Raw genomic sequence first — 15312 nt, 5'->3', positions numbered from 1 at the left:
AGTCCCATCATTGTCCTTATTAAAATCAACCAAAAGCTGGTGGTTTGGGTATGGTGCTGGGTTAAGCAAAGTGCAGAGAAAATAACACTTACCGTATTCCCGCTCCTGAGGGAGGGCTCTAGCAGAAGAAATTAATGGGTAAATGATACTGACACCATGGTAGTCCCCACTTCCAAAAATGATCAGAGGAGAATAGCAGGCCATAGACACCCTAATAATATCAACATGTATTTAAAAATATGCATTTAATGAGACATCAATATTTTCCTTAGGTGGTGGTTGTTTAGTTGCTGAGTCATGTCTGACTCTTTTTGACACCATGGACTACAGCATGCCAAGCTCCTCTGTCCTTTACTATCTTCTGGAGTTTGCTCAAATTCAATTCCATTGAGTCAGTGATGCTATCTAAGCATCTCATCTCCTAATGGCCCCTTCTCCTCTTGCCCTAATCTTTCTGAGCATCAGGGTCTTTTCCAATAAGTCGGCTCTTTTCATCAGGTGGCCAAAGTACTGGAGCTTCAGCTTCAGCATTTCCTTAGGGGACTATAGATATTATTATTGTCTATTCTTGAATCTTCTGGATGTGGATCTACTTACATTCCTTTTGATTCTGACCTATGTGAGGACAGGTATTATCTCTCATAGCTATTATAGAACACTTCAAAAACTGTATGTGTTGAGTAAATGAATGGAATTTTAGAATATTTGACATCAAAATGAAGCCAGAGATTGATGTGTGGTCAACTTAGTTTGAAACTAGCTTGAGTCGGAATAAGCATAGCCATTTTCTTAAGCTTCTTTTCCAAAGGATTCCTACATAGTGTGTTGACTAGGCAGTGACGTACATGGAAACATCACTGTAATAACTGCCCATGAGGTTTTCTCAAATCTATTGTTATCTATGTAAAGGTTTTAATTTCCTACCTTTGTCTTAGTTAAATTGGGCTTTCATTCCAGTAGAAATAATTTACGTGGCTATATAGCGCTTATGTAAAAATCAGTACTTTTGTTTTCATTATAAACAATAGGAATGACTTAATTGCTATTGAGAAATTTTACCATTGACTTTCTCTGTCCAAATTCAGGGATTTGCCTCCTGAAGCCTGGGTTGTGAGAGGGGCCTCTTTACGAGTCTTCTTCTCATTTGCGATCCATCACTCAAAATGCTTGCAGAAAGATTGTCTAGAAATACAAATTTGGACTTTCACTGTCAGACCTCTGCTGGAAAACCGAGCTCAGACTCATTTCTGTGGCATTCAAAGATGCACAAGATCTGACGTTCCCTCCAGGGCACACTGGTCTCTCTGCAGCCGCTCAAGCTACACACTTACTCCTTCATGCCCTTGTTTTGGAACATCGGCTTCATCTTTCCTTTATGAAACTGGCAGACTCTTCACGGGCCTCCTTATCAGAGTGAAATTTTCCTTGCTTTGCGATCCTATGGTCACTGGCTTTTATTCTACATTTGAGAGCTAACTGTTTGTAGGGAACATATCCAGGTTTGAATCTTGGGCTGGTGTGTTCTAGCAGAATACCTTTGGACAAGTCATGCATTCTCTTAGCCACAGTTTTATGATCTTAAAGCTGACATGATAATACCCATTTTTGAGCACTATTTGTGGGATTAAATGAGATACGCAGCGTGCACACTGAATTCTATTATCTCTGACATTGGTTCTCAGGGACCTAGATCACCTGGAGTGATATTTGTGAGAGCAGATTTCCAAGACCCCTGATCTACTGGATCAGAATTACCAAAGAGGAGTTGGAATCAAAATTTAAAGGACACCTTTGGTGGTTTGGACACCGGTGGTCCTCAAACCACACTGGGAGGGAGCAACGCTGCCTTAAATGAAGTGGTCTTTCAGACAGACATAATCTACTCAATATTCATGTTCTCAGGAGTGCATTGGACCAAGCAGGTGTAAAAATACTAAGTGCAAAGATGGTTTCAAATAATTAATTATTGTAAATAATTTTAAAAATTGAGTGCAAAAACAGCTGTAAGAATATTGAGTGCAACTGGCAGCTGATTTTTAACAAGTAAATGCGTATTTCTAGGAAAATATAGAGACCACTGGAGAAGGTAAGCTGGGAAAGAATATAATCTAAGTCAATTAAGAGAAAATAAAAAGAATTTCTATAATATTTTTCAGATTAAAGATGACTTCAAATGCTTTCTCCATCCTCACATCCAGACTGCAAAGATTCCCTAAGTGACATTCCTTTCTGTTGTGTCCTGTGACCTCCCAGAAGGATGCTTAAGGATCCGGCTCCCTGAAATCCAGGAGGGTGCAGAGGTTGTAAATCCAGGCTGGGCCACAATCCGTTTAAGAACAAGTGGCTGCGGTGCAGAATGATCAAACATAATGCTGTTAGGATAATTCTCCACTGATTAAAGAAAAAGGTGTAACTTCTAGGGTTATCCTGGTGTCCATGGCTCTGGGGAAACGTACTTTACATATTTAATGGAGAGAGGCTTAGCTTTTGAATATATCATTTCTTCAGTGTTGACATCAAAAGGCTTGCAATTCTATATTGGGGGAAATAATGGGATTTACATGTCACCCTTACCCTGCGAGCTCATCTAATATCCTTATTATTCAGGATTTCATAGCACTACCCTATGGGTCTCTTTCTTTTTTTCTTTCCTCCCTCCCTCTCTTTCTTCATTGTTTCTTTCTTTTTTTTTTTTTTTTACTTTGTCAAGAAAATATGCAAGTTGAAATGTGCTTGAAATAGTCTAGGGCTCCTAAACTTGGAGAATGTTTCTAATATAATCAGATTTACTAGAATTTGGAATTCCAATGCTAGAAAATATTGTAGAAAAGGGTTTTAACTTTGAACTACAATGAAGCTTGAGGTCTCTCTCTTAACCCAGGATATCACTCCTTAACACAGATGCTAGCAGCCTAGCTACTTGCTGCTTTTTCTTCCGAGAGTTTCTCAAAAGGCCTGAAGACCAAGATTTTTTGAGTAATACTTCTGAGAATGAGGCTATATGGGAGGAAAAACTGAGTGAACTTGAGAAACCAGATAACTTCTGTTACTGTCCTTACCTTCTTATAAGTAAAGGAAAATGCCTTCTCTTTTATGTCTAGTTCTGAAATTTTATTATTATAAAGTTTTGCTCCCATGGATGTGTGTGTGGAGGTGGTCTGGGTGCCCCACCCCTAGAGTTTTTTATACTTTGATTTTTAAAAATTTGTATTTATTTTTGGCTGTGCTGCATCCTCACTGCAGCATGCGGGCTACTCTGGTGGTGGGGCGTGGGCTTCTCACTGTAATGGCTTATTTTTGCAGAGTACGGGCTCTTGTGCTCAGGCTCAGTAGTTGTGGCACACGGGCTTAGTTTTTCCATGACATGTGGGATCTTCCCAGATCAAGGATTAAATCCGTGTCCCCTGCATTAGCCACCAGGGCCCCTTCCAGATTTTAATCTTTATAGCATCTAACTATAAAGGATTTATCAGTTCATTTCAGTTGCTCAGTCATGTCCAACTTTTTGCAACCCCATGAACTGCAGCATGCCAGGCCTCCCTGTCCATCACCAACTCCCGAAGTTCACTCAAACTCATGTGCATCAAGTCGGTGATGCCATCCAGCCATCTTATCCTCTGTTGTCCCCTTCTCCTCCTGCCCCTAATCCCTCCCAACATCAGGGTCTTTTCCAATGAGTCAACTCTTCGAATCAGGTGGCCAAAGTATTGGAGTTTCAGCTTTAGCATCAGTCCTTCCAATGAACACCCAGGACTGATCTCCTTTAGGATGGACTGGTTGGATGTCCTTGCAGTCCAAGGGACTCTCAAGGGTCTTCTCCAACGCCATAGTTCAAAGGCATCAATTCTTCAGCGCTCAGCTTTCTTCACAGTCCAACTCTCACATCCATATATGACCACTGGAAAAACCATAGCCTTGACTAGACGGTCCTTTGTTGGCAAAATCCTTTATAAACTATAGAGATTAAAATTACACGTTATAGGTGTGTTTCTCCAGCTGGGCCAGGTGTTTACAGTAATATTCCAGGGGATACCTGAAAGTACTGTGTTGGCTGAATCAGAATATTTGGAGGAAAAATCCACTATTTTTTTTATTTTAAAAAATGACAGGTGTATCGGGATAGAAGGGAGAAGTGCATGAAAATCTCAAACATAACATCAGTGCTTCCAAGTAGGGACGAGTTCACACCACTTTATTCGGGTGCAGCTCTCTCCCAGGACATGTGAGTTTCTTCTCCTTGTGTTTCTCACTGGCTATTTAGCACAGAGCAGTTTTCAGAGGACTTGTGAGAAGGGGGAGGAAATAGAGGCAACCTAGACTGGGGTCAAGGAGGGACCTCGCCCTGTTCCAGAAGCTGCAGAGGCGTCAGCCCCCTTCATCCGAGGCAGCCTGTCCTGAACACACCTGTCGGTAGCCCCGCCCTCTGCAGAGGAGGGCACGGGGGAAACACACATTTTGATTCTAATTATAACCTCTGACTCTGCAGCCATGGAAACCGAGCTCTTAGTGCATCAAGCTGGACAGCAGGCAGGAAGAGCCCAGTCTAGAAGATGCTCCTTGCGGAGGGAAATGATGGGATGAAATGGACATGTGGCTGAGTGGCAGACGAGACTCCTGACTGGGACCTGGAGACATGACTTGGAACAGAGGGGAATAGGAATCTGGTTCTCTTATTTTCGGCCTGTCGGTCAGATTCTCTAACTTCTAAGTAGTAGTTTCTAAAGTCTTCTTTACAACTGAAATCCTTCTTCTAATCAAGCCATATGCAGAAACCTCATGCGGGATCCAGCTGAGAGTAGAGCTGTTCTGATTGGGGGAAAGTGGTGGGGAGACATTGGGAGCTGGAGCATCCTGGTCCCCTTCTCCCTCTCCATCCCATGGCAGCTCTGGAGCACCCCGGGAGGCAGATTCCTCCAAGCACAACCTCAGTGTACTGAAAACACACTCATCATCACAGAAAGAGACTTCTAGAGCAGCAGTGGATCTGGTTGCAAGATCTAACTCTGGAACCTTAGGGATTTGTCACGTGTGAGTGCAGTAACCTTTTGCACCTTATTTACCCCTTTAGGCTTCAGATTCCTGATCTAGGAAACAAGGCTAGTGGGACTTTCCTGGTGGTCCGGTGGTTAAGAACTTGCCTGAGAATGCAGGGGACACAGGTTTGATTCCTGATCAGGGAACTGAGACCCCGCATGCCACGGGGCAACTAAGCCGGCGAGCCACAACTCCTGAGCCTGCACACCCCAGAGTCTATGCAGGCACCACAACTCGAGAAAGCCCATGCCCAGCAATGAAGTCCCAGCACAGCCAAAACTAGATAAATAAATAAAAAGAAGGCTAGGAATTATATCCTCCTAATTGGGTGGATGGGAGAATTAAACAGATAATGTGGGTAAGGCATTTAGCAGAGAACTTGGGCCCAAGGAAAAGCCTGAGGGATGACGTTATGACTGTTCCTAAGGTGGGTTCCCTGGTGGCTGAGATGGTAAAGAGTCTGCCTGCAAAGCGGGAGACCAGGGTTTGATCCCTGGGTTAGGAAGATCCCCTGGAGAAGGGAATGGCAACCCACTCCAGTATTCTTGCCTGGAGAATCCCATGGACAGAGGAGTCTGGGGGCTACAGTCCATGGGGTCGCAAAGAGTCAGACATGACTGAGCGACTAACACACGCTACAAGGCGGGTTCTATGCTGTTGATGTGCATATTCCCCCTGGTATTGAGTGTCCTGGCTCCAAGGGCTTTACGTTTCTAATCTTAAAAATGCAAGCTTCCCTTGCCACACAGTTATGAGAAAAGGCAAAATAATGTCAAGTGTTTCTGGAAAATCAGAGAATGCAGAATTGCGAGGCATCAGTTAGCATCATCCCTGGACCCCCACGTGCTCTGCCCTAGGCAAGGGGCTGGTCGTGTGGGCTCCTGGGCTTTGTGGCACTCACCGTGGCCAGGAGAGAATCTAAGAAGCTGCCAGAAAAGACGGTGCCAGTGGCGAAGGAAGTGCTCAGATGCAGGTTCGTTCCAGAGAAGTTCCATTCCATCCCACTGAGCTGTTCAATAAAGTGGATGTTGGAAGGATTTTCTGCAAGAAAAGAGGCAAAAGGGAAAGGCAGGCAGACAAGTTTAGGAACACAGGACTTTCAGAGCAGACTGACCAAGTGCGGGGGGTTGAGGGGAGGGGGGAACCATTGCTCAAAGGGACAGATGCCACTATGGGGTCCATGTGGGACCTGCCTCAATTTTAGTACTTTTTTTTTTTTTCTTTCCGAGTATCTTCATCCCCTGAAGATGGGATATCCTTTTGAGTACCTTCACAATCAAGGAGTTATTCTTGGATCTTAGGCTCAGTTTCTCCAAGCAAGTATCCTGAAAATCACTCTGTATAATTTGTCTTTCAAGCCAGGACACTTTGAGGGGAAGGTGGGGAACACTTTCAATGATCACACAGGTATAAAAGACATAAATAGAACATCTGCTCACCCCTGTCATTGTCTTTTTCTCCATATACTGTTTCACAGATGGCTTGGTATTTACTTAGGTTCTTAGAGTCATGTGGGTCTAGAATGAGTTAATCAGGGCTTCCAAAACTTAGTGTGCAAAGTGAACTAACTGGGGATCCTGTTATGACACATCTTCTGATCCACTGGGTCTAGGGTGGGCCTGAGCATCCGTGTGTCCAACAAGCTTCCAGACGCTGCTGCTACAGCTGATGTGTGGACTACACTTTGAGTAGCAAGGGCTTCAAGAATCATCCTAACCAAACCAGGGTGGCAGCGGCCGGATTATCCATTAGCAAATCTGTGCCAGCCTCAAGCTACAGCTCAGACCCCTGTAGGCAACCTCTGAGCTCAATGCAATCATTCATTTCTAGGACAGCAGAGGCACTGACTGTCTTCGTTCCATGACTATTGCTTGAAAAATGTTTTTGTATAGAGGACAGCATTGGCAGACAGTGATAATGTCTCCTACCAGAGCAAAGGGAAGTCACGCTTACTGCCCATTATAAAAGATTCTGGTACCCGAAGCTCAGGGTTCCTCTCCAACAATCAATTCATGGTGGATCCAGGTGTTATTTGGTCCTCTTCATGCCCCTTTGTGGGAACTAAGTCTAGGGAAACCAGCAAAAAAATAAGGATGCTACTGCTATTGCTGTGGGTGCTAAACTATTCACTCTCTCTGACCCAGTGGTCTTGTGTCTTCCATAAACTGGGCAGATTAACCTGTTATTATAGCTTGCAAGTTGCATGATGTCTTAGATCCTTCAAAGTTCTTGACTGTCCTATTACTGATCCAAACAAATCTATTGGACATGCAACTCAGAGCACACTCTTTCCTGAGCTTGGATTGGTCCCTCGTTCTTAAAATTATTCCTTAGTCAAGTTTGGGGGAAGCAATAGACTTCTGGTATTAGGGAATAATTTGCTTCCAAGAACTATGTATATTTACAAAAGATGAGGGAGGTATGACTAATATCAACCCAAATTTCCTATGCACACATACTTTCTTCCTCTTGTACTGCCAACCCTCAACACACACACACACACACACATACACACACACACCCCAGAAGCCCTTGTCCCGTTCTTGCTGTGTCATCCTAAACCAGTGGCTTCAGTGTTCCCAGTCGTTATCCTGCATTGTACACTCTGTACTGAAATGCTGGCTCTCAAATCCGCAGCTCTTATGTCACTGTGATCCTTCCTTGCAGCCAAAGAACAGAAACTGAGTGAACTGGCAGGAGAATTGTTCGGCTAATTTGACAGGTGCTGCCAGGTGCCAGAAAGTGTTTAGTTGAACAAAGCTGTATGTCCCTGGAGAGTGACCAGATGCATTTCTGGGGCCAGTGAGAAGCTCGCTGGTCCCCTCCCAACCACTCTAACTTATACAAAACTTAGGGTATATACACATCAGGGTGACAGATGGCTCAAAAGGGAATAAAAATAAAACAAAAAATGAGAACTGTAGCCAACAGCTTTAGGGTGGTTACGGACAGACTGGCAGGCACGAGTCAGACTCAAGGGCTCTGAGATCTTCCAACCTGGATTTGAAGGGCTAGGGCTCCGGGGCACAAGGACTAGACTGTTGCCCGCCCTCCTATGCACAGCCACTCCCAAACCACAGAGTAGTGTCACCCACTGGTTCCTCTCTATGTTCACCTGCTTCATTTCTGGAACTCTGACTTCTGCTCATCTGCTTGGTTAAAGTTTCATTTGGCTTACATACTCTGAATCATAAAATTCCCACTAACACATTTGTTACATCCTTGAATCAAGTCAAATCTCATGCCTGGGGCCAACTTTAGAGATTGACTTTGAGCTGATCCAACCTATGTTAAAGGTACCGCCCCTTCTTCCGTAACCTCCCCTTTTCTCACCAACTATTACCAGTATTAAACCCAGGGTCTCCCTGAGTGCCTCACAAACACCCCCCAGTATCCTCGAGCACCGCCCCCCTCCCCCGCCTCCCCGCCTCCCCCGGCCCCTGCCTTTCTTGCTGCCCCCAGGGCTGCTCACATCCGGGGAGGTTCCATATACATTCGTTTTCCATAAGATGTTGGTGAGAGGTAACAGCCTGGTCTGTTATTTCTGCTATGGAGCATTTCTGTTTTATAAGAGCACTGCTCAGGGCTGGGATCAAGAAGACACAGGGGACTCAGGAGCAAGCCTCTTCCTAAAGTCTGCACCCCGGGGCCTCACTGGCCTCACCCCAGCGCCTGCCCTGGGGTCATCACAGGAGAGGAAGGAGCCTGATGGGCAGAGAAGCTGGTTCAGGGAAAGCCTTTCTAACAGTTTTCAAATCAATGCCCTCCCCCCACCGCCGCGGGGGTTCCCTCTGAATGAGGCTAAGACAAGTGCTGGTCTCCTTCCCCTGGAAACTGCAGGAGTGGGGAAGGCAGGAGCCACCTCTGCCCCAACCGCGGGCCCCCGCAACACACACACACACACACACACACACACACACACACACACACACGACAGGCTCTGCTGGATGACGTCAACATCACCAATCCAATAAAAGCCTAACATAATGTCCTGCAAGCACAGAATGGTCTCTCAGTCTCCTTCTGGGTCCTCAGTCCTTTGCCGGTGGATCCTAAAGGCAACCCTGGGTCATCGAGCACACAGGCAAAGACCCCTCCCTTGAATTCTGCCCTTGAAACACAACTTACTCAGTTCGGTGAGAATGGGGATCCTTCGGTACTTTGATTTCCTGGGATTGCTACTGAAGCACTGGGCGAACTCTGCAGAACAGACAACAGGGAGGAAAGGGGTCGATAAACGTAAAGGCGGTGGCTGGTGACACAGATAAGGATGCGGAAGCGCACCGTGGCTCCTGGTGCTTTATCTCAGCAAACCGACCCTCACGCCCAAATCCCAAATCCTTTTCTATAATTAGAAAAAAAAAAAAACAAGTCTCAGCCTCTGCTTTCCAGTTTAGTGGTGTATGTGTGTTTCCTAAATCAGCAATCCTCAACTTTTTTGGCACCAAGGATTGGTTTCACGGAAGACAATTTTTCCATGGGATGGTTTCGCGATGATTCAAGTGCATTATATTTATCTCACACTTTATGTCTAATCTAAAGCCACGGCTGATCTGATGGGGGTTACCAGTCCGTGGCGCAGAGGTTGGGGACTCCCGTCCTAAATGACCTTTCAGGTGAATTGTGAAAACAGGTGGCGCTCTCCCCATCGTTGTTTATTGGCGAACAAAGTTTAAACATGATTGTTCTGCACCGTGTGGGGTCCCAGGTGATGGCTCAGGCAGGCAGTGCTTCAAACCACATCCTTTTGCTTGTAGAACTTTCAGGAAACTGTGAATAAGCAGGAGTGCCTCCCCAGGAGCGCTTGGGGATACACAGTCACTGGAGGGCTTCTGCTCCTGGTGCTTCTGCCTCTTTGGGGTCCTCCTGGCCTGAGGCTCTGCCCACATCCTCTTTCTTCTTCAGCAAGACTGCCTGCCTTCCAGGTCTGGTTGGTCTTCCCAATCCGTAACGTCTCAGGAACGCCTTAAAGACTGGGACTGGAGGTCACAGGGGCCTCCGTACTTTGCTTTTAGTTCCTGCCTTAGGAAACGAGGCCCTTCCTCTCAGTCCACAAGCCTCGAATGCCAGAGAGAGTCGGTGCCCAGCCCCGACCCAGAACACAGCCTCAGCTCGTGTTGACAAATGAGGAGTTTCGAAAACAAGAATGACACCAGAGTCTTGGTCGCCAAGTTAAACCCTCAAAAAAGGTAAAGAAAGAAAACGGAAGAGAGAAATAGGAATCTAAGATCCTGATTAAAAGCAAAGACACACAACCAAGCAAAACAAATACACGATGCTCTCATTGGGAGTTCTGCTTTAAAACTGCTGGTTAGGGATTCCCTGGCAGGCCAGTGGCTACGACTCTGGGCTCCCAATGCAGGGGGCCCAGGTTCAATCCCTGGTCAGAGAACTAGATCTTACATTTCGAAACTAAAGATCCCGAGTGCCGTGTGCCCCAACTAAGACCCAGTGCAGCCAAAACAACCAAAAAAATGCTCATTACCTTTCTTGAACTGTACTGAGAACACTATGCATGTAAGAGGGAAAAAATATCGTGAAACTTAACAGTCTACTTGTCATCAAGATTCTCTGTTGCCTTGGAAGAAGTTGAAATATGTGGAGAATCTTTTGTTTCCCAAGCCAGGGAAGTGGTGGGGAGGGAGAGTGAGATGAACAAGTTTGGTTTGGTAAGAGAGTCTGAGAAACAGACCGAGGCGTGGTCATGGGGAAGCTGGCCACTGAGACAGGTCTGGAAAAGGGGAAATCCAGAGGGAGGTTTTGTTCCCAGATGGAATGCTAAGCTCTGCAGTGTTTACCACCTCTCCCATCTCCCCCAGAAACAGTCAGTAAAAGGGCCACTCCTATTAATGCAGAGTAGAGCTGAGTACATTTCTGATTGCCACCAAAATGCTGAGTAGATTTAGGGTGAACACAGAAGCCACACGGGGTGGGGGCAACACATGCAGTTAACAGTTAGATCCGGAAGCAAATGGCCTTAGGATGTTAGCAAAACCCTTTTGCTCTCTGGGCGGAAACAGATGCCCTGGGGCAAACCTCACCCACACAGCTATTAAAGAGGATGGTTTGCCTGATGGCTAGAGATCAGATATCCAAACTCACTGGGAAATCTTATTGCTGATGGGATCTGAATACATTCAACTCTTTTTCTTAAATTTCTGGGATTGTCATCATGCAGAGAGTCTTGGGGGAACTGAGATTCTATTTGATTTTCAGAGCCATACAAGGCGTTTCATTTGCTTTCTGTCCCTTCCTTCCTTCTTCCCTCCCTCTCTTCCTTCCTTCTTTCTACCCTCATCTCCTTTCTACCTGTCCTCTGTCTATGATTCTTTAAAGAGTATCAGCTCCAGGTTAGAACTGTGAACAGCCCTTTCCCCAATTACTACGTGTTGCAATATTTGCAAATTTTTTGCAATTTGCAAATAAATTTGCAATAAACAAAATATTTTCAGATAGTGAAGAGCACTATGAAAAAACCTAAGTTTTCGGGACTGACAAGGGAGGTGGCCTTACTTAGGGTGTGAAGAGGTTTCTCTGACATTGAAATGCCATCCTGAGTGGTAAGCAAAAGACATCCAACGAGAGGGGACTAAAGGCAGGAAAGAGCCAGTATAAACAGGCTGAAGGAGGAGGAAGTTCAAGCTCCTTACTGGCCTGCAAGACCCTACATGGTTTTCCTATAATAGTTATGGGTCACCATTATAGGACTGAAAGGAGGAAACTGATAAATTTATTATCTAATAAATACTTTCAAAAAATCCCTCTGGCTGCTGTGAACAGTAGAAACGGCAAGGAAGTAAGAATGATGACATCGAATGGTTACATGCAATCTATAAATTATGTCCCACAAGATCACCTTTGAAGACAAGGAAACTGACTCAAGGTTTATATACTTTGCCCAAGATTATCAGATCAGATCAGATCAGATCAGTCGCTCAGTCGTGTCCGACTCTTTGTGACCCCATGAATCGCAGCACGCCAGGCCTCCCTGTCTATCACCAACTCCCGGAGTTCACTCAGACTCACGTCCATTGAGTCAGTGATGCCATCCAGCCATCTCATCCTCTGTCGTCCCCTTCTCCTCCTGCCCCCAATCCCTCCCAGCATCAGAGTCTTTTCCAATGAGTCAACTCTTCCCATGAGGTGGCCAAAGTACTGGAGTTTCAGCTTTAGCATCATTGCTTCCAAAGAAATCCCAGGGCTGATCTCCTTCAGAATGGACTGGTTGGATCTCCTTGCAGTCCAAGGGACTCTCAAGAGTCTTCTCCAACACCACAGTTCAAAAGCATCAATTCTTCGGTGCTCAGCCTTCTTCACAGTCCAACTCTCACATTCACACATGACCACTGGAAAAACCATAGCCTTGACTAGACGGACCTTTGTTGGCAAAGTAATGTCTCTGCTTTTGAATATGCTATCTAGGTTGGTCATAACTTTCCTTCCAAGGAGTAAGCGCCTTTTAATTTCATGGCTGAAGTCACCATCTGCAGTGATTTTGGAGCCCAGAAAAATAAAGTCTGACGCTGTTTCCACTGTTTTCTCATCTATTTCCCATAAAGTGATGGGACCGGAGGCCATGATCTTCTTTTTCTGAATGTTGAGCTTTAAGCCAACTTTTTCACTCTCCACTTTCAGCTTCATCAAGAGGCTTTTGAGTTCCTCTTCACTTTCTGCCATAAGGGTGGTGTCATCTGCATATCTGAGGTTATTGATATTTCTCCCGGCAATCTTGATTCCAGCTTGTGTTTCTTCCAGTCCAGCGTTTCTCATGATGTACTCTGCATACAAGTTAAATAAACAGGGTGACAACATACAACCTTGACGTACTCCTTTTCCTAGATTATATTGCTTGCAAAGATTATATTGCCCAAGATTATATTGCTTGCAAAGGAGGGATGGGTTCTTACTCACCAATTAGGACTTATTTCAAAGCCCACGCTCTTTTAAGGGCTCCTTTGTAGCCCTATTAAAATATACCAGGTTGGGTTGGCATTTTCAATAAAACACTGAGATCAGTTTCCCTTAAAGGGGAAATCCTCCTTCAAATTCCACTTTCTGATTCCAATTCCCTCTAAAAGGGCTTGGAAAATCCCGACTTTCAGAGGCAAATCTTCTTCTTGGATAGAGATGTGTCCACATCAGCTGGCGTAACTGTATAAGTATCTTTTCTGACACCAGCTGGGGCACAGAAACAGTTTCTGCCTGAACTCCATCCTTCCTTGTAAAGTAATGGTTAATGTGAATGGCAATTTGAATATGTATCTGATGACAGCCTGGGTACATTCTACTAATGTCAATATTTTTGCCACCTAGTAGTACACAGTATTATACCTGAAATCTTCCAGGCTGGCAGGGTGCTATTACAAAAGATTGCTTAATTGTAGATTACTGCTGTATGTTTAAATTTCAGTAGCATATTAAGTTGTCAGACTTAATTACCGTTATATGTTTAGATTATGCCACAGATTATTTAGTTCAGTACCTAGGTTTGCCAACCTGCTCTTGTGACATGACAGGGCAGTAATTAGAGCATCAGCTGAAAAATCTTAAGTTTGCCATGATGTCGTCCTTTAGCGAGTCTTCGGTCTCTCTGTCCTTCCATGTCCACCGTCCCTTGGGGGACCACTGGATGCAACAGCCTTGCTGGCCCCAGACAGGTTTTATGTGTAACTTTGGCATGGTCATGAAGACATGGAAAAGCCCGCTGAGGCCACAACAGGCTCAGCAGACATGTCCAGAGCAAGAGTTCTCAGTCTTGATCTTATCGACATTTCACACTTGTACACTGCAGGATATTTAGCAGCATCTTTGACCTCTACCCACTAGATGCCAACAGCACCACCCCCCAAGCTGTGATAACCAAAACTGTCTCCAGACATTGTCAGCTGACCTATGGGGGTAAAACTGCCCCTGGTTGGGAACCACTGTCTTAGAGGAAGGAAAAGAAAATTGCCAGGATGCTAGATGCATGTTGGTGCTCAGCGTGGAAGAGCTTTTCTCCCTCCCTTCCTTTGTCTTCCTCCTTTCTACAATTGTGAAATTGTGGAATTTCACAATCTTTTATACTCTCAGTTCTTGGAGGTGATAATTCCCATCGCCACCTGCTTGGTCTGGTGCAAGGGGAATATTAGTATGAAATGGGAAGAATGGTTAAGAGAACTGATCAGGCTTCTCTGAGGGTTGGGAATTTCTCTATGCAAACTCCAGGGAGATTCCTGTGATGCCAGAACAACTGATGAGGTTTCTGAGTGACAGTCTTTGGCTATCTCCATGTGTGTACAACCTGAGTTTACTGCTGGCTACCTCTCTTAGGTAGCACAGGAGAGCCTGTCCAGACCTCTATTTCCTCATCACACAATGGGTGCATTGACAACCACACAAGGAAATAAGCAAGGTCTACACAATATACTTTTCTCTAAACCGTCCCTTTTGTCGTTGGGGAGAGTACCTACTCATACTTCGCGATGATTCAAACACTGTGACATCTCTTCATCATCTTTCTCCCTCCCAACCCTTTCCCCTCTTTTCTCTCTCTCTTTCTACTAAACCCATCATTTGCTCTTTTAAGGGTAACCTAGCCTGCAGCAGAGTATGTGACACATACAAAATGAATATATTCTTGTTGAATGAAGAAATGCATAAATGAGAAGAATCACTAGATACATAATAAAAGAGACTAGAAGTAAAATCATAGGTTTCTATATGGTTTAGCCTGTATAGGATGTAAGATTAAAAAATAATAGAAGGACAAGTCACCTGATGATTAGCTAGGTGGCTTACGACAGTCCACCCCCAGCTGTTACTGAGTGAGCGTTTTCATCTGTATATTGATGACATTGCCTTCAGAGTGAATATTTCTCTGTCCAATTTTAGAAAGTTGAAAGCATGATACACACACACACACACACACACACACACACACACCATACAAATTTTGTGTAAATCTGAGTGCCCTCATTGCTAAGCTAAGGACTGACATACAGAACACAATGTCATTTGTATGCATCTCCAGATTAGCTCAGCAAGGGTATGGTTCACATTTTCTTAGTGAGGATTTTCAATGTAGTTTGATATTCAGGAACTGCTTTGCTATTATTTCACTTAACAAAAACCCCTGAAACTCCGGTTTAGGTTGAGTGGTGTTTGGCTGTGTAGTGCAGGTCTATGCAGTAGCTGACTTAATTCACCCACCAAAGATTTGACGAGATTATTCATTTATTCCTTTGTCCCAAGAGCCCTCCATTTTCCTTCCTAGCAACAGTACTAGGAGTCAGAGAG

At 44.8% G+C, this 15312-nt stretch overlaps 1 protein-coding gene across 5 annotated transcripts in view; it reads right to left on the bottom strand.

Moving 5' to 3' along the window:
- KCNU1 (potassium calcium-activated channel subfamily U member 1) overlaps window positions 1–15312 on the bottom strand; it is a 146436-nt gene that overhangs the window by 7329 nt on the left and 123795 nt on the right. For 3 of the 5 annotated variants that reach the window (XR_009734066.1, XM_061404456.1, XM_061404457.1), the window contains 2 exons: window positions 9163–9234; window positions 5936–6075 (listed from right to left, as the gene is read on the bottom strand). Coding sequence is in view for 3 of the 5 variants with exons in the window: in XM_061404456.1 (XP_061260440.1) it covers window positions 5936–6075; window positions 9163–9234 (212 nt within the window). In the remaining 2 variants the exon portion in view is untranslated. Of the gene's footprint in view, window positions 1–1059; window positions 1183–5935; window positions 6076–7012; window positions 7102–9162; window positions 9235–15312 lie in introns of those variants that run through there. The other 2 variants (XR_009734067.1, XM_061404458.1) reach the window with 2 other exon arrangements.

Source organism: Bos javanicus, chromosome 27 (assembly GCF_032452875.1).
Source record: "Bos javanicus breed banteng chromosome 27, ARS-OSU_banteng_1.0, whole genome shotgun sequence".
Classification (NCBI taxonomy): domain Eukaryota; kingdom Metazoa; phylum Chordata; class Mammalia; order Artiodactyla; family Bovidae; genus Bos; species Bos javanicus.
Note: the sequence above shows the minus strand (reverse complement) of the source record. Positions and strands in the feature narration are given on the sequence as shown.